At 42.4% G+C, this 17677-nt stretch overlaps 2 protein-coding genes across 4 annotated transcripts; both read right to left on the minus strand.

Moving 5' to 3' along the window:
• On the minus strand, positions 1 to 9270 carry LOC121329146 (hyaluronidase-2-like). 3 transcript variants are annotated; one of them, XM_041274539.1, is made up of 5 exons: positions 5599 to 5809; positions 5423 to 5498; positions 3456 to 4438; positions 2170 to 2259; positions 1 to 1901 (listed from the first exon to the last, which is right to left on the minus strand). In XM_041274539.1, the coding sequence occupies exons 3-5, from the start codon at positions 4368 to 4370 to the stop codon at positions 1509 to 1511; spliced, it is 1398 nt and encodes a 465-aa protein (XP_041130473.1). In that variant the 5' UTR covers positions 4371 to 4438; positions 5423 to 5498; positions 5599 to 5809; the 3' UTR covers positions 1 to 1508. The 3 variants fall into 3 exon arrangements, with proteins under 3 accessions (XP_041130473.1, XP_041130472.1, XP_041130474.1); XM_041274538.1 differs by lacking the exons at positions 5423 to 5498; positions 5599 to 5809 and adding an exon at positions 9017 to 9270; XM_041274540.1 differs by lacking the exon at positions 5423 to 5498.
• A 3934-nt stretch (positions 9271 to 13204) lies between these two features.
• LOC121328364 (tumor suppressor candidate 2-like) lies at positions 13205 to 17181 on the minus strand. The gene is made up of 3 exons (XM_041272990.1): positions 16044 to 17181; positions 15452 to 15572; positions 13205 to 15062 (listed from the first exon to the last, which is right to left on the minus strand). The coding sequence occupies exons 1-3, from the start codon at positions 16190 to 16192 to the stop codon at positions 14997 to 14999; spliced, it is 336 nt and encodes a 111-aa protein (XP_041128924.1). The 5' UTR covers positions 16193 to 17181; the 3' UTR covers positions 13205 to 14996.
• Positions 17182 to 17677: the final 496 nt, after the last annotated feature.

The following is a 17677-nucleotide window of genomic DNA, read 5'->3' on the forward strand; positions in this document are numbered from 1 at the left end:
TATCATCAATGAAAACATATTTAAGCACTGTATTCAAAACAATACAAATACAAAATGTTCATAACAACACCTGCCATTTAAACAATAATTTAGATCCGGTTACATTTGCAGATCATTCTAGTTGGCATAAAAATCCAGTTTGCTTTGCTTTATACATGATTGCACTCATAAATCAAGAATTACACTGCTTGGCATCAGGAGGTCATGAAAACTGCAAAAACAAAAGTTAACAAAAATGTAAAAGATTCTTTAACGGTCAGTGACCAGCTACCTGTGTTTTAAACAGCCTCTGTATGTTTTTAGAACACAACCCCAATCGTGCTTCAGCCAGCCTGTGAAAACCCAACGCCACTAATCAGCTTACAAAGACAGCCGTGAATGTTTCCTAAATGTTAAGCAAACCAGAAAGGGGTAAGCGTGTTCTTTCACAAGCTGAAGCTTTATTACACAATTGTGTTTTCCAGTTAATTTTTTTTTTCGTCCTTGAAAATAATGTTAAAGGTAGCGCTGAAGAAGATTATGTGAGGCACTTGTTAAAAAACAGACACACCCTTTGAATGTGGATGAGTGGAGCGGCACATGCAAGCGGAATTTACAAAAAGGAAAACGGAACAAAGACTCCTGTCATGGAGGTGAAATATGTTTGGAGACAATAAAAAGAGGGATGCAGAACGGGGAGTGGAGTACACATTAGCCTTGAGATACGGTCTGACATTTATCTTTGGTTTATGTCCAGAGATTAACTTGTCTTTCCAAGAACCTTTAAAAACTCTCTCCTCCCCTCTGATTTTTAATAAACAAGCTGTGGTTAAACTAATTTCCAGATACAGCCCCCCCTCCCCCCTTCAATGCTATTTCCTCCTTCAATGTTATTTTTAAAAAGCTAATATATTAACAGCATTTAGGTTTCACTTTTTCTGAACATATTAGCAAAGTTCAAAAAACAAATCAGCCATGTTTACAAACTTTACTGCTTCTTTCTTTTTTTCTGCTTGCAATCTGATTTTAGGACACATGGCAAATACTGTAAGACAGTTTACACTGCCTGCAAGAAAATCACGTCTTGAGTAAAGGTAAAGTGTGTCACGCACTGGTTGCACCGAGTTGAGATTAGGAGTCTAAAGTTCTTTAAACCCTGGAAAACGACACTGCTCAGTGTTATCTTGAGAAAGTTGACACACAATGGCGTGCGGAACAAGAAACAATCTTTGGATATTTCACGCTGCGTTTCAGGATGAAGTCTATGGTCCACCAAAGTCTTTGGAAGAATGCACTCCTAATTATTAATTGCTATTTATTCTTTGGATAACACATACTCTCATAGGTTCATTACCCTCCTCCAAAAGACACGATTTTCTGTCATGATTTTGGTTGATTTAGTGTTTTGATTATCCCTGGAAATATTAATTTATCCTTTGGGAAAGTTGATACTGGATTAGGAATGCTGGTTTGGAGTCTCTAGAGAGTTTAATTTGCCCTTGACATGCTGTTCTTGTTGTTTCACAGCACTACTGGAGGAGAACCTGCAGAGCCAACACTGCCAGCAGGGCAGCGATAGTGGGTGTCAGACAGAGGGCAGCACCCCTCTGGGCCCCAGCCTCCGGAACCCCGCAGGAGTCCCCGCTGTAGCCGCTGTAGCACTGGCAGATGAAGTCCCTCCGGAAGTCGTCCCTGTCAGCGGAGCTCAGCTCCCCCTTCACCTCCAGGCTGCCCCCCTCCTGTGTGATCTGGAAGCTGCGGGCGTTCAGGTGCAGGTAGGTGTTGGTGTTGGGGTTGAGCCGCACGCAGCGCCCGTTCAGGCTGCACCGCGAGCCGCTGCAGAGCTGCGCTGCCGTCGACACGTTGAGCAGGTAGCTCCCCAGCGTCCCCTGCAAGGCGCCCTGCAGCACCCTGCAGCTAGCCTGCAACCACAGGGAGAAAACATCAGCTCACATGTTACACAGCAGTCAGCCACTCAGCCCCTTGCAGTTCTACTAGAGAGAGGACACAGGCACTGGGAAAGCAAAAGTTTTGAAGTCCAGTTCACTGCCAGGCAGAATGAGAAAATAAAAAACAAGGCTGATGTCTTCGGCAGGAATTTCACAAGCATGCAAATTGCTACATCATGTCTGGTACCTAGTTAACTAAAAAAAAAAAAAAAAAAAAAGAAAGAAAGAAAGACCAACTTACAGAGCTGCTGGCATGAGTTGCATCTCCCCAAAAGATAAGTCCAGCAGCTCCCAGAGCTGCACTCTCTCCAATGGTATAGACCAGGTCCATCTGCAGAGAGCAATGAACAGGCATTTTATACAACCATACTTCAAGAAAAGCTCTCTTGCATTTAGACCAGAGCTTCTCAAACTCGGTCCTGGGGACCCCCTGTGCCTGCTTGTTTTCATTCCAGCCAAGCTCTCAATTACTTAACTAGACCATTAATTGAACTGAATTTGCTTATTTAGACATTTTTACTTATTTTCAGCTCTTAAACAGTTGCAGTTCAAGTTACTTATCAAACGTTACAGCTAACTTGAAATATGCAACTGTTCAAGAGCTGAAAACAAGTAAAAAGGTCCAATTAAGCAAATTATCAGTTCAATTAATGGTCTAGTTAAGTAATTGAGAGCTTGGCTGGAATGAAAACGAGCAGGCACAGGGGGTCCCCAGGACCGAGTTTGAGAAGCCCTGACTTACACAGTCTGGGGCAGGGGTCTCCAACCCTGGTCCTGGAGAGCCCCTGTCCAGCAGGTTTTATAGATGTCTTTACATCATCAATGGCTAAAGATCTGGAACACCTGTTAATCTTGACTAATTAAGCCAATAATTGGTTCAATTAAGTAACAGAGATTGGTTGAAACAAAAGCCAGCAGCCAGAGTAGCTCTCCAGGACCAGGGTTGGAGACCCCTGGTCTAGGTTTTACTGGGAGCCGAATAAGTCACACCTGTACCTCATTAGGAAAACCGTAGACAGCTCAGGTGGCCAAGTCATGGTACTACTCCGATATTACACAAAGAGAGGCACGCTACTGTGCTGGATTGTGGCAAAATGATTATTCTGTATTTTATTCGGTATGTTTCTGTCAACAAACTGACGTTGAAATGAAAACCTTACTGTAGAACTAAACTGCCCAGTTTGTGATCAATGCCCTTTAATGATTACTGCTCCTCTGCTTCCAGAAGGTCTCTGGTTTTACTCAGCCAGCAAAAATATTTGCTGAAACGAACTTCTGAAATTCAAATACAGAGGAAAATAAACTCTACTCCCACGACTCCCCAGTTTTAAAAAGTACAAAGAAGTGCATTTAAAGCCTTTTAGAAATGCGGCTCTTCACTGAAAGAGAGGTGGGCTGCACTTCGAGGAAAAGTTTCCCCGGAACAACCCAGAAGAGAAAAGATTGCACCCCAATTTCATGGCTGTGAGAGAGGGGCATCTGTGTGATTGTTACAGTCTGAGTTCAGAAGTCTGACCCCAGTCTCACCTGAGAGAGCAGCTCCAGGCCGTTAGAGTAGGTGGGCCGTGTGTAAACGAAGACCGGTCGTGCCAGCCCCTCCCCGACAGACGCCAGCCTTATACCCTCCTTGACCCTGTTGCGCACAAACTGCCGGCCGGACTCGCTGGAGCGCAGCACAGTGCCCATGTAGATGGAGGGGTAGAGGGCTGTGCTCTCCTCCCACAGCCAGTCCAGCTGGTCATTGCGGCTGATCTCCACGTCGGGGCAGCGGCCAGTGTAGTCCTTCAGGCTGTTCTTGTAGTCATGGTTGTAGCAGTCTGGGAAGAGGTAGTAGCCCCAGAGCTGGTTGGGCCGCAGGCTCTTGGCCGTCCTCAGGGTCTGCAGCATGAATTGCTTGGCAGAGGCTTCAAACTCTACTTGGGCCACCTTGTTCACCTGTTCCTTGGACCAGCCGGGGTTCTTCTGGGCGATCATTGAGCGCGAGATGTTGCGGTAAACGTCCTTGGTGTCCCAGTTACGGATCCACAGGGGCCGCCACTCCTCCCAGTCGATCACAGCCAGACCACTGGACTGGGCATCTCGGATGTATTTGTCCATCGCTTCTGGCATCTTTTCCAGGTGTTCTCGGAGGCGGGCGAGCTGGGGTATCCCCCTGTTGACAGGCTGCCCTTTCTCTGTGTGATAGGGGTAAAGGCCCAAGCGGTCATTGTAGAAGATGGTAAGCTTCTGCCCCACAAAGCCCTCGTTGGGCGAGGCCGTGACCTGGAACTGTTTTAAATTGAGCGTCACCCCATAGCGTGGTCTGCAGTCCTCAGTGGGCGCATTCCAGACCAAGGCAAAGGGCTTTTCAGAGAAGATGGGGTAACTGGTTGGCTTCAACCTTTCACCCCAGCAGCATGCCCAGAGCTCCACCAGCAAGAGGAGGTAAATTCTAAATGACATCTTTTTTCCGTCCTCTTTTCTTTTTAAGCTAGGAGGTAGACACTTAATGGTAACACCAATATGTTTATCTAAAAAGAGGGGAAATAAAAGAGAAAATATTTTTTATGTTTAATCTAAAACATTTACACACAGTATTCTTGTGCGGAGTCTGTTCATTATTACATAAAATAACAGTACTCATTTTACACTGGACCAAAATGTTAGCAAACCAGGCTTGATAGGAGGTCTATATAAAGACTTAAATGGGAAGATTAGCCACTATTGCCAGGCACTCCCAATTTCTAAAACTTCCAGTTCATAACCAAGATTGCAAAAACATGCTTGAGAAAGGGGCACAGCCCTCCTTCTGAACACACCACAGGCCTGCTCTTGCTGGATTTCAATGCAAGAACTAAAACCCATCTACACTTGCTGCAAGGATAGAAATAAGACTCCCGCTGCATAGCAGTTTGATCCATTCCTGGCTTTATGAGCCACACCAACAATTTAGTGCAATTAAGTAACTGAGAACTCGGTTGATTAAGCTTGCAAACAGAAAGATATGCTTGCTTTAAAGTTTAAAACCAAAGAATGTCAGCCAATCTAAACCAGGGGCTGCATGCAATAAATACACATAGGGCAGTGTAGTCTATACCTAAACATAAACCGCTTGTTAATTGCGTACTTTTGTTTTAATGATTAATTGAACATCGTCAACCAACATTTGGTCTCAAAGTAACAATTAGCAAAATAGCTTGCGGAGATCGGGCAATTAGAGCCATTACGACCTTGTCAGGAGATAATTACGATTATGTTGGCACACATAGCTGTATGTGCATTAAACACACCTGTCGCGACAAACCTGCGCGACACGGGACCGCTAGACCACACAGGAGCGAAGCGTCTTAATAAATCAGACACATTAAATAAATCAAAGGTCGCAACTTGGATACAATTACGCTTGCAGTACTTTGAAAAAGCTACTGTAAAGTCAACTGTGAAATGCGCTCTTCTTAATCAAAACAGGACCATTGCTTCCCACAGAGCTCCAAACTAAACAAACTTTACCATACCTTTTCAGTGTGTGTGTTACATTAAAAGGTAAAAATAAAAGAGCACGCAGCTTGTTCGACCACTGGAAAAGATGACCTGGAACAAGAAAAATACCCGGTGAAAAAACCGGCGACTGTGAATTAAACTCGATACGAGTCAAGGAAAAAAAAAAAAAAAAAAAAAAAAAATCACTGACCAAAACTTCATCGTTCATTAACCATCCTCCTTCGCGTAGTGTCCTTCCATGCAAATATTTTTTTTTATAAAAGTGCTGGTACTCTAAAGTTTTGTTGTTTTGTTTTTAATTCGTGTATTTAGTCCAAACCACATGCTCAGACCTGACAGAAATGCACAACTAAAATACAAACAATCAGGTTTTTATTAAAGAGCACGCTAAAAATGTAAGAATCCAGCTTCGGCACGTTTCATAAGAAGGAAGGGGTGGTGGCACTGATGGCGCATAGATAAAAAATAAAAATGTGAAATATATCTAGGGTGTGCATTTCTGTAGAAATCAGATGTGCTGCTTCTAAGAGAAGACGTTTACTTTTGAATTATAACATATCAACGGTTTTGTTGTCTGTATATTGTTTACACTCCACCCCCCATTTCATTTTGGTAGCATCCACAGGCAGCACGCGCTCCCTGCAGTGAAGGAAACTTTTTGCAAACTTTACAATGATTTGGTCGCTGAGTCAGAATGTAGCAACGTTAAGACTGGCCGTGTTCAGATAGCTGTAACTTGTGAAAAAAAAAATGGCGGTATAATACTAAATCTTGTATGGTACTGATAATATCAGTCGTATGGCGAAATATATTTTTAAATATGTAAACCGTTACCGTCTGGAACTGGATTTTTCAGGGTTATTATTTGAGAAGATTTACATTAAAAACTCTCCACACTTCTCTTCCGGTTTATGTGGCAAATTAAATTGCCCACAACGCAGGAAGTAAAAAAACAAACAAACAAACAAAAACTTAAGGATCTGAGTTTAATATATATATATATATATATATATATATATATGATTTAACAGTTACAATCCTCCTATGTATCTCGAAAAAGCTTGCTGACATTAAAACTGAATAAGGCGAAAACTCTGAGACGGAAAGTCAGGAGCCCCATAGTATATCGGCGGGGATATATATATATATATATATATATATATATATATATATATATATATATATATATATACACTCTATATATTCTATATATTCTTACTAATGCTATAAAAAACTGTATTTTTCCAGTTAGGCTAATAGAAAAACTACCCTGGTAAATGTGACCCTGGGGTTAAAATCACCCCGAACGACACAGTCTTTCCAAGCCGTTGCTAAGACAGCCTCTCTGCCCTGAGGAATGTGTGTTCTCAGCATGGGTGTGTCTGGGGTCAGCGCTCTGAAAGCATGGAGCAGGATGCTGGCTGGCATCTGTTTATTTATTTTAACCTTTATTTAACTTGGAGGTTGTGTTATGACACAGGTAGAGACTGCTCTCAAATGTTTTGTAAAATGCAGGCTTCACTTCTTGGCTTTTGTAAACCCCGACAGCTGTAACAGACTGACTGACTGACCAGCAGTTGAAGGATAGGGGTTATTCTCTGGCATCTTGTTTGTTTTGTTGGAGTGGGGCAGCACAGTACACTTCCACCCTGCACTAAGAGTATGTAATGCCTTTCCTTCCTTTGTTGTCACTTTTTAATGCTGACTCACCTGCCGATGTCATTCAATAAGGGAATGGCTGCATCCTGTGCTGACGGTAGCTGCATCTACTTGATTCTGTTCTTGGGATTTTCAGCCAGGAAATAAAGACAATGGGGGCCCCTCTGATTGTTATCACACCGCACAGGCAGTGGTGTGGCCTGGGGGTGGTTATAGAGGTTACTATGACTCCTGGTTTTTAGTCACAGGATTATTTTTTCCCTGTGCCCAGATCTAGTTTGGGTGGGGACACACACACAAAAAAGTGCTACCATCAATCAGAAGATCCGCTTTTCCAGTATGATGCCTGTCCACTCATCACACAGTGCTTTATAAAGTGAGTACATTATAGGGACAGTAGGAAAGTTCAAGGACAAACTGCATTTCTCTCAACTATGTAGTAGCCACCTGAACTTATCAGCTAGTACTTTGAAAGAGGGAGACCTTAAATAAGCAGTCACAGCACGTTTGGTGACAGCCGATCTGATGTGTGGGGTCTATTTTAATGATCTAGATACTGCCGCACTTTAACTCTGTATTAATCCTGCTAGTGTTTCCATCCAGGGCTGATTTATTGACCTGCTTATTTTTATTACTTCATGAAACGAGGACCATGGAACTCGGGTTCAGACATTTTAGAAGCGAGATGTTTCTGTTTGTCACTTCTGCAAGAAGTTCTCAAAGCACACAGTCATGACATCATGCTGTGCTACTCAGTATAATTAGCAGATAGGAAGCCTTGAACTGCTAATTCCATTGCTAGCTGAAAACACAACAGCCTCACCTTATCCCAGCTTCCCTCAGCAACTTGACTCAAATTGCCTGCAAGAATTCTACAAATCAGGGGATTTGTGTTCTCTTTGTTCTTTCAGAACAGCGCTGCTACTTTGAGGTCTGTGAGCGCAGCTGTTTGTTTAAAGATATTCTTTAAAGTACAATGTCTTCAGGTTAGCCTGTGTTTCCTAGATCTGAAATGGTCTTAATAAAACATGTTGATGCTTTAGAACACAATCGTCTGGCTTCTCAAAGCTATTTACTTCATATTGTAAAAACTTAAGGCAACTCACAAGCCCTTAAATGAAATGTCTGAGTTGTTTAGTTTCTAGTTTGTGTAACTTTATTAGGTGTATTTTTACTATCTGAATAATGCCTGTGACAGTTTGGAGTGAATATCTCAATGTGGCGCAATAAGCACAGGTTTTGAATTAGATCTGGGAAGACAGCAGCCATATACCTTAGAATCTCAAAGTTACGAGCCCCACACTGATGAAGTGGAGCTGTCAACACTCGCAGACAGGGCTCCCTGTTAGTGTAAAGCACATGAAGATCTGATCTTTTGCACTGGACATTTTATGAAACTACTTTGGTCAGTTATGTCTCCCTGGCAACGGCCGCTGCATCTGACATTAATGTTTCTTTATTAGCCTCAGCCAATCCGGTTGTGAGTTTCGTGGTCATTATCTTTAAAATAGTTGCTGTCAGTAATCAAGAAGGGATGGCTGTTGTGTGGTATAGTAGTATGATCCCTGAGAACCCTAAAAGACTGAGGGAATCAGACACTCACAAAACAAACAAAATATTGTACGAACAGTCCAACAGCTGCTTTTACAGATGATCAGCACTAATTGTGGACTATCTTACCTATGAAAAGAGCTGTAAAACTTTTTTCCAGCAGTAATACACAAGGAAGCTGTATTTCCTATCTGATAATGTCCTTCTGGGAGGCTTGTCCATATGAGCAGGGCATTGCCATGTGGTAATTACTGTGAGGATTCAATGTTGCATATGGGAAAAATTCTGTCTTACATGATATGCAATCACTCAGCTGGCTTCAGGAAGCAAGGTAAAGGAGTCAAGAATCCCAGACCTTTTCAATACTAGTACATCCCCAGAAGAATAAAAACACTTACCCAGTAAAGCAAAACCAACAAGCCCTCCGAGGAATAAGCGCTCTTGTGCCCTTGTGCCTTCACCTCCAGGGAAAGAAAAGGATTCACTTATAGGATCACCAAATAGGAAAAATAACTATATATAATTCTTTTCTGTAAAAATGTTGAATATTGAATGGAGAATGTCGGAATTGTAGCTGTAGTCTGCATTTAAGAGAATTCACCCCCTTCACAATCTTAATATCTCTCTCGCTCTCTGTCTCTCTCTCTCTCTCTCTCTCTCTCTCTCTCTCTCTCTATCTATCTATCTATCTTGGAGCAGCCGTTGCCTTCTAGTGACACCCTTCCTCCCAGTCTCAGTGCAATTTCCTGACATTACTGGAGAGAGGAAAGTCAAATTCAATCTGCCTAGCCCTCACAGTCTGGATGACTGGCCAGGACTGTGCAGAATCAATGGGATTGCAGGGGAACCCCCCATCCACTGCTCTTCCTCAGTTTACTGTAGACCCTAGCAATTGTATTTCATTATCTACAGGTGAGATTCAGTGAGGTTGTGATTGCCAGTGTTCACAAGCCTCAGCAGCTTGATAAGCACATGCTAGGCACAGCTCCGCACTCCCAGGCAGTCATCCCACCTCTAGCTATCTGCTTTTTCACGACTTCATGAAAGCATCTGTCCCCAGCCAGTGAACTAGCTATAGATATTCCAACACAGTACCCTCTCTGATAAAATGAGGTAACAAGAGATGTGGCACAACAAGTAGTTTGTTCTGCAGAGAGTCTCAGAGCTGAATGGGTGCATTGTTGGGGCTTTACTGAGATGCTCACATGTCGAAGCTCCTGCCTGCACCTGTTTTGGCCGGAGCCCTCACAATAAAGCAAAATGCATGAACTCAGTTTACATTAAGTGTCAGGTTAAACGTTTGTACAAGCAGTTTATCAGTTGATAGTTTTTTTGGACAGTGCTATATTATTTAGTTATATCAGATAGATAAGGGTTCCTTTGGGGTTGTTGGGTTTCCTGGGTTTTGTAAGCGGTTTGTTTGTAATATTGGTGCCCTTAAAAGCTTTTCTGATCCATTGTTACGTGAATCAGGAAACCTCTGACACAACATTTACACCGGATGCCGTGTGTTACCAGTGTGTGCCATTCACAGAAAATCACAGGCCTGTCCAGAACTCCTTTCCTTAGTAAAGGGTGTAAAACTTGGCTATAAAACGACATGCTAACAGAAAACGGGGGTAAAGACTGAGGATAGAGGTTCTTCGAAGTTGTTTGCTGTGTTGTGAGTCTTTAATATAACAGAACTCAGTTCTAGACAGCTAACCATGACATGCTTTTCATAACTAAGGGACATGATTCAGAGTAGTACTCTGTGATCACAGGCAGGGCACAGTTAGACAAAGACTTATCAGCTGTGGAAACTGTATACAGTAGCTTAATGTCATCTAAAGAGATTGAGCATGCACTAACTTGTCAGTAAGTACATTTTAAAAAAAGTTTGTTGTGGTTTAGTGAAAGCACAGCAAAGTGTAATCACAGGTAAGCATGGTAAAGAACAGATATGTACAGGAAAGCACGTGAAAGCATGGTCAAACTGCAAAGCCTCTTTGCATTATTGTATTTACCATAAGAAATGTTTATATGTCATATTCAGTGAATAGATCACACACACACACACCCCAGCTAAAATGCTAATTAAATCTGACAACTTAGGCTTCAGATCGTAAAGTAGGAAACTTGCATTCCAGAATTACATGTAGAATGTACAACACTGTTGGGCTGTTTAAAGTGTCTGCGCTGTGATCCAAGGGCATTCTTAAGTGTGCTGTGAATCCATTATAGCGGATAAACCACAGAAGCAGCCATACTGAAGCAGGACTGTGGATCAAGAGGTCTAATCATCCTTGAGAGGAAGTGGGTGATGTCATCATGCCAAGAAGCACTGCAAAGAGACTTTAAAGAGCTGCAAGAAAGGAGAGGGCCCTTCAAAGGGGACGGCTTCTCTTGCCTGCACTGTATATTCATGAACACCAGTCATTATTTTCTTCTAAATGACTTGCAGAGCTCCAAGAAAGTGGCAGTCCAGCAATTGCAGCCGTGCGTGCCTGCAGAGCACAAAGGAACCCTGCCTGTCTGCTTCTCACAAGGCTCTTCATTGAGCAGTGAAGTTCTGCGGGGACACTGTCCTAGCACAATGCTGTAAAGGACTAGGCTTCTCAGCATTAATGGAGAAACAGGGTCTGGACACAAACTAAGAAACTCACGGATCAAAGATTAATGTCAAGGACAGAGCTAGCTCCGCAGTCATAATCTACTTGTGATATGGTAGATTTGAATTTACACTTGAGCAATATTACTCTAACAGACAGAATCATTCCCTGTATGGAAGGCATTATTAGGGTTATATGGCAATTCATTTTCTTCTATTCTTTGGCTGCGGAAAGTGAAACAATTTGTGGTAAATAGGGATACAGAGCGAGCGGTTAACATAGGTGAACCATTCTGAGTAACGGAAACAGTCAGTGTGCTCAGTGCACATTGAGGGAGAGCAAAACGTTGGGCAAAAGTGGAAAAATACGTCAAGGTTTGGTCTGGAGGTCAGAAACCTGGACTTTCTGCCCCATGGGTGTAATGTGTTATTTCCCCTTTGGTGTGTGATTTCTAATGGACATTACACAGATTACTGACACCATAGCAAATAATCTATTCAAACAGCTGGGTAATAACCTAGGTTTTAAGAGTTCAAATACAGGAAAGGAAGGCCAGTTAAGAGATATATGGGGCACAGCTCAATAGATACGTACAAGGTGGGCCCAAGGGACTGAAGACAGCAAGACTGGAGGGTTACAGACCCTCATTGTGAACAATGACAGCATTACCAGACCTCAATTTCCACGGCTGAGGAAATCCGCTACCGAACTGCCGAATGGGAAAGGGAAGTGCTGGACAGGACTTCCTCTCGAAATTGATTTCTTTGCACACGTTGCCAAGGAACAAGTTTCTTACAGGCAATAACACACCACAAGAACCAGGCACTAATTTTAGATCCCCCCCACCCCCCATATAGACAACTACATGGGGTCATGTTTAACCAAAATACATTCAGTGGGTGTATAGAGCAAAGTACTTTTTTTACTTTTTTTTTTTTTTTTTTTTTTAACATTCAGAAACTAGCAGTGACCTTGGCCAACTTTGTCACCTCATGTAAAGCAGTATTTGTGGTAATCAGAGTGATTGAGTTGTGACTGGATAATTCAGGGAGGAAATAAGACTCCTATTGCAAAGCAGTTCAATACAAGCTTGATTAGCCATAGAGGGTGTGTGTAATAAGCTCAGGTGTGTTTTGTTAAACTCCTAGTGAAACCAGGAATGGATTATACTGCTATGCAATGGGAATCTTATTCCCATCCCTGTAAATAGTCTTCATCGGAGACCAATTGAAAACAAAATGTGGAAAACTTAAACAGTGCTGGATTTGTGAGAGGACGGTACGCTTATGACTTCTAAACACGTTTTCTTTTTTTAAACTTTGGCTATTAGAACTTTAAAAAGCTCTGACTATAATGACATGATCCGCACCATCCAGACGAAAGGGTTGGAAATAATTAAAAAAAAAAAAATTCCACAATTCACTGAGGATTTTGTTTTATTACTTTTAACAAACACAAGACACAAAAACATTATTTTAACTTAAAAAAAAAAAAAAAATCCATAAATACTGACAATCAAAACTGATTTTTTTTTTTCATCTACTCACATTTTTTTTTTTTTTTATTTCATCCCCTCCCAAACAGAAATGCAATAAGTACTAGTGCTGCACACAGGATATCATTTATTATACACACATTGATGAAAAGCCTACCCTTGCCTGTACTGGGCTGCTGACTCAAGGAGCTACACCACAGCTACGTATGTACACAGTAATTAAAGACACAGCATCCCTTTTTTGATTTCATTATTCTGTTGAAGCAGGGAGATTTCAGTTTTGTTTTATCCCAAGTGCTCAAGGGGGCGGCAGATTGCTGCGTCCCACACAGCTTTCCAACTTTGGTATTGCAACACAGAACTTTGTCTTGTAACAACACTGGCACCTGCTTGATACTTCAAAACAAAACAACCAAACACACACCAGCTGGAGTGCATTGTGGTTTTGTGTTCTCAATTATACCCTGCACAATTTTTAATGGGCGCTATCAGAACAAAAAGATAACGCAAAGTTCATGGTAATTAGATTAGGTATATTTGTTTCTGAGGCACAGCATCATAACACCGACCCAGCAATAACGTATTTAACTAGACTCAATCCTTGTTGAAAAAGGCAATGGGGTCCATTTATATGATTTCTACAGCAGCATCAGGGATTACTCCCACTGTCACTAAATGTATTTAGAAATTCCAGCAAAAAAATAATCTATTTGCCTAAAAAGACCAATGTTAACGGAACACGATGCAGACGCAACAGATCAGGTCACCACAGTCAGACATTGCTGTCTAAGAATAAATAAATCTCTTCATTTTTATGACATCTGCACTAGAACAGCAGGGAGCTGTGGATTTGTTTTTTTTTTTTAAGCAACCTTAAGCAACCTTTTTAAAAAACACACAAAGCAGGAATGAAAATGGGAGCCATGCACACTGGTCTGAATACATATTACAATATATTTTCTTGAATTAACTTTAGTTTTTGTTTTAATTAAATTGAGGAATTACTTATGTTAATACAAAAAAAACACACAAGCTTGCTAAATGTTGCCCAGCCATTTTTCTCATTGCTATTTTGAGAATGATTAACTTCACCGATATTGACTGTGCAGTCCAAAACTAAAAGCACACTGGAGCCCATTCCTTAGGCTATGCTGCCACCTTACGTTGCAACATTGTCACAGCACCACTTCCCAGGCAGGCTCACACATACAGGGAATGATTACATATGTATTTCTCCCAGACCAATACAATGAAAATGATTACTGATAAAGGAACCTATTGCCAGCTGTAATAGAGGTGTGACACATATACACATAGGTATCAAGCAGCCTATGTAAAATCATCTTAAGATTTAAAGCTCAATTTAACCACATCTCATCAGAAACATGCAATTTATTGTAGAATTCAATATTGTAACCGAGTAGCATAAAATATTACATTATTTTTGTTGTAATGATTCAAATATTGCTAACTGCTACGAACACCCATTCATGACCACTAATTGAGGTATTGCTGTCTAAATGTATAAGACTAGGGCGATGTACAATCCCCCCCAACACACACACACACTACTAATTATTTTAGGGCTCTTGCAGTTGTTATGACGAGCTATTCGGCTAAGGGGGACCTGTTATCTTTTACTTCCCTTCATTCAGTATCTGTAGAAAGGGGGCTGCCAAAAAAGTATTTTTCAATTTTTCAAACAAAAAACAACACAACAAGCAAATAAGTTTATTTTTCCTAATTTATCTTCCTTTTGATAATCTGTGGGCAGAATAAATACAGTCAAACCCGTATTAAAGACCACTTGTATATAAGGACCACTCACACAGCCCCAGGAGGGGTGCAGAGTCAGGTTTGACTGTACATGACTTTCACATTGACATTTGTAGGATTCAAAGAGTACAAGTTCAATCAGAAACCCACGACATAAAAAAGAAAGTAAGGCCAGTATGTTTTAAAGAGGGTGGGTTAGATGGGGGATGAATCTGAACCAACAACACTTTATATGAACCTCCTCCCTGACTGAACTCGCCGATCATGGTGTTAAAATTACACCACCCCCTTTTTCTTTTACAGCAAGCAGACGGGTGTTTATAGTTTCCATGAGGCACGACACAGCAGCTGCCGCCAAAGAGCTCCCAGCCCACCAGCCGGCCCCCAGGACACGCGCACTCCTGAGGCACCGTGGTGAGAATGGAAGTTCAGGAGGGACTGCATGGGGGAGCAGGGGGGAGAGGGGGCAGAGTCGTAACAGCATCAGCCGTGGTCTTTCCTTCAAACATCTCGCCGTCACACCTCACAGAGCACGACCGGGAAATCCACATGGATACGGGGGTGATCCAGCTTCACCATTCCCTGCAGGAGCAAGAGGATTTCACGATTAAAAAGTGGGGAAAAAAACACAGCGCTATTATCAATTGTTTTACCTGAAAATCAGATGGCCACATCGCGACCGCAAGCCGCTTAATGATCCAGCGGGCTGATAAGGAGGGAAAGAACCGTCACCCTTCTGTTAGGATGTGCTCTGCAATCCAGCCTACAGCCAACCTTCCCTTGCAGTGGACTTGGGAAATGTTTTACTGGGATGGAGTTGAAATGTACCAACCCAGATATTAGTTACTGGTTTACCTTTCTGCTGTTCTTACGCCAATACTAGCAATGTGTTAAGTTATTAAAAAGGTGGGTTAAGGTGTTCTCTGCTGTTAGCTGTGTAACGTGATGATTTGTCTGAGCCAGGTGCTCACCTGAGGTATTAGATTCTTCTGAATCTTCTTCAGTTTCGCCCTCTTCCTGCCATTCTTCATCACGAAGGTCTCCTCGTAGAACTCGTGGGCCAGGTCTCCATCCTCATCGTAATACAGGGAGCTGTGGAGATGAGAGAGGCTCCTGGGAATCTATGGCGATCTTGGATCTAATTAATGGGTCACTAATCAAAAACACATCTAACAGACAAGGCACACAGCAGCAAAGTGTTGACCCTTGTGGACCAATCACACATTCTTGTCAAAGCTGGCAGATGGACAGCACTGGACACTCGTCTTTGAGGGGGTGGCTACAATGGTGTCAATTGGTACTAACTGTACTCAACTAGTGACTTAATGTGGCTCTTTAGTTAACGTGCACTGCTGCAGGACTATCATTTAAATGCAATATTCAATGTTCATTTCATCTGACTTCTAGCGAAACCTAGAATTGATCAAACAGCGTTATTTCTATCCCTGTGTCACTGTTTGCTACAGACATTTTTTGGAGTTCGCTTTAGTGATTAATTAGTAGCAACCACAAAATAAAATAAAAAAAAATCAGATTAGCAAAAGTTTAATTTTGTACACGTACCTCCTTCTAGTAAACACGAAGGGAGTGCACGACCTGCTGCCCCTAAGCCTGGACAGTGTCTGCTCATTGCCACCGTTGGCTGGATCAGATCCGATACCGGAGCCAGCAAAAGGCCAGAACCCACGCGATTTGGAGCCGCTGCCACCCATCTTCAGCGCCGGGACATTATTTTCTGGCCGGACAGAGCCAGCAGAGAAGGTGCGACTGAATCCCAAAACAGATGCTGGTCACAACAAAATAAACTGATTTGTCTGTTCCGAGTAAAAACAATAAACTGATGGAGCGACTGAAACCGAACAGCAATGTTTTATTTTTATAAATGCACAAAACAAACTAACACCAGCCTTGGTCTCAGACGCAGTATGACAAGCCCACACTCGACACAAACGCTTTCTAATAAATACTACCCACACAATAGCGCTTTACAGCTAACAAGACTCCCATCTATCGGAAACTAACCCGGGTATTACTATTATGGGATTTTACACTTAAACCACTAGCTGTATGCCATACAACTTAAAGAGATTGACAAACGGTAAACAAGATAGCAGTGTCGGGCCTGCTGTAGACTTAGAAAAAAATCACTGGCCCGTCAAACCAGTTTTTCGTCTACACGCTGTAGCCGGAGTTATTTGCGTGTTTAATCTGTCTTCTCGGCGTCTCCTCGCTCGTAGTTCACTACCCGACAGCTCTCAACTATCTATTCGTATTTATTTATTTCTGTTCCTCTGCTCCGTAGACTCGAGCGAGCGTCCTGTCAGTGATTTAGCCGGTTACACAAACGCATGTGACATCCTGTACTGCTTCGCTAAATGCTCTAACCGACCCCGACTGGACCTTTCTACGGGTCAGATATAGTAACTGTTACCACTCTCGCAGCTAAACTATTATCATCAGGTATGAATGCTAATCTAGCGTTTCTTTTTGCGAGGCCTGTCTCAAAGCAGGTCAATAATTATCATACACCTCAGTCTACTGTTTGGTAATTATGTGCAGACAAGTTCCAGAGTCGGGTCTCGGATCGGACGGCTCGGTTTTCTATTTTCTACACCCCTCTTAAAAATAAAAGAGACGCTCCTTAAGAGAATCTATCCTTTTCTAGATAAACACCAAGCGCGTCGAGACTTGACTGAAATAACATCACTTCCGTTCCCTGACGGCCTTGGTCACATGGCGAGTTCTTCTTCGTGTCGTAGAAAACGTCCCATTCTCTTCCAAGGACACAGGGTACGTGAGTGACAATTTTGTAGTTCACTTACAGTCGTGTACCTGTGGCAACGACCCTGGAGCAATTTCATCCTGCAGTGCTCAGAGGTCAGAGCTGACCCCTTGCGATTTAACTGAACATATTAACCTGCTAATTTGATTAATAACTTGCATTCTTCAGAAATGGGTGATTAAGGGTTACCAGTAAAACCTGCTGGATTGTGGCTCTCCAGAACCAGGGCTGGACACCCCCGTGCCACTCCCCAAGGATTCCTTCAGGGATTAATGCATTGGGGTCTCCCGGCCTGGCCCTGGAACTACTGGGGCTTCTGCTTTTCATTTCAACCAATCTCTCAGTTACTTCATTGAACCAACTATTGGCTTGCTTTGTCAAGATTGGTAGGTGTTCAGGATCCTTAGCCACTGAT

This window comes from Polyodon spathula, chromosome 16, assembly GCF_017654505.1.
Source record: "Polyodon spathula isolate WHYD16114869_AA chromosome 16, ASM1765450v1, whole genome shotgun sequence".
Taxonomy (NCBI): Eukaryota; Metazoa; Chordata; class Actinopteri; order Acipenseriformes; family Polyodontidae; genus Polyodon; species Polyodon spathula.

Coding starts and splice junctions, on each gene's coding strand:
- LOC121329146 (XM_041274538.1), bottom strand. CDS start 4,370: ATGTCATTTAGAATTTACCTCCTCTTGCTGGTGGAGCTCTGGGCATGC. Junction 2,260..3,455: donor GCCTGGAGCTGCTCTCTCAG/GTGAGACTGGGG, acceptor TGCTCTCTGCAG/ATGGACCTGGTCTATACCAT. Junction 1,902..2,169: donor CAACTCATGCCAGCAGCTCT/GTAAGTTGGTCT, acceptor CTGTGGTTGCAG/GCTAGCTGCAGGGTGCTGCA.
- LOC121328364 (XM_041272990.1), bottom strand. CDS start 16,192: ATGGGTGGCAGCGGCTCCAAATCGCGTGGGTTCTGGCCTTTTGCTGGC. Junction 15,573..16,043: donor TTCGTGTTTACTAGAAGGAG/GTACGTGTACAA, acceptor TCATCTCCACAG/CTCCCTGTATTACGATGAGG. Junction 15,063..15,451: donor AGAAGAATCTAATACCTCAG/GTGAGCACCTGG, acceptor TTGCTCCTGCAG/GGAATGGTGAAGCTGGATCA.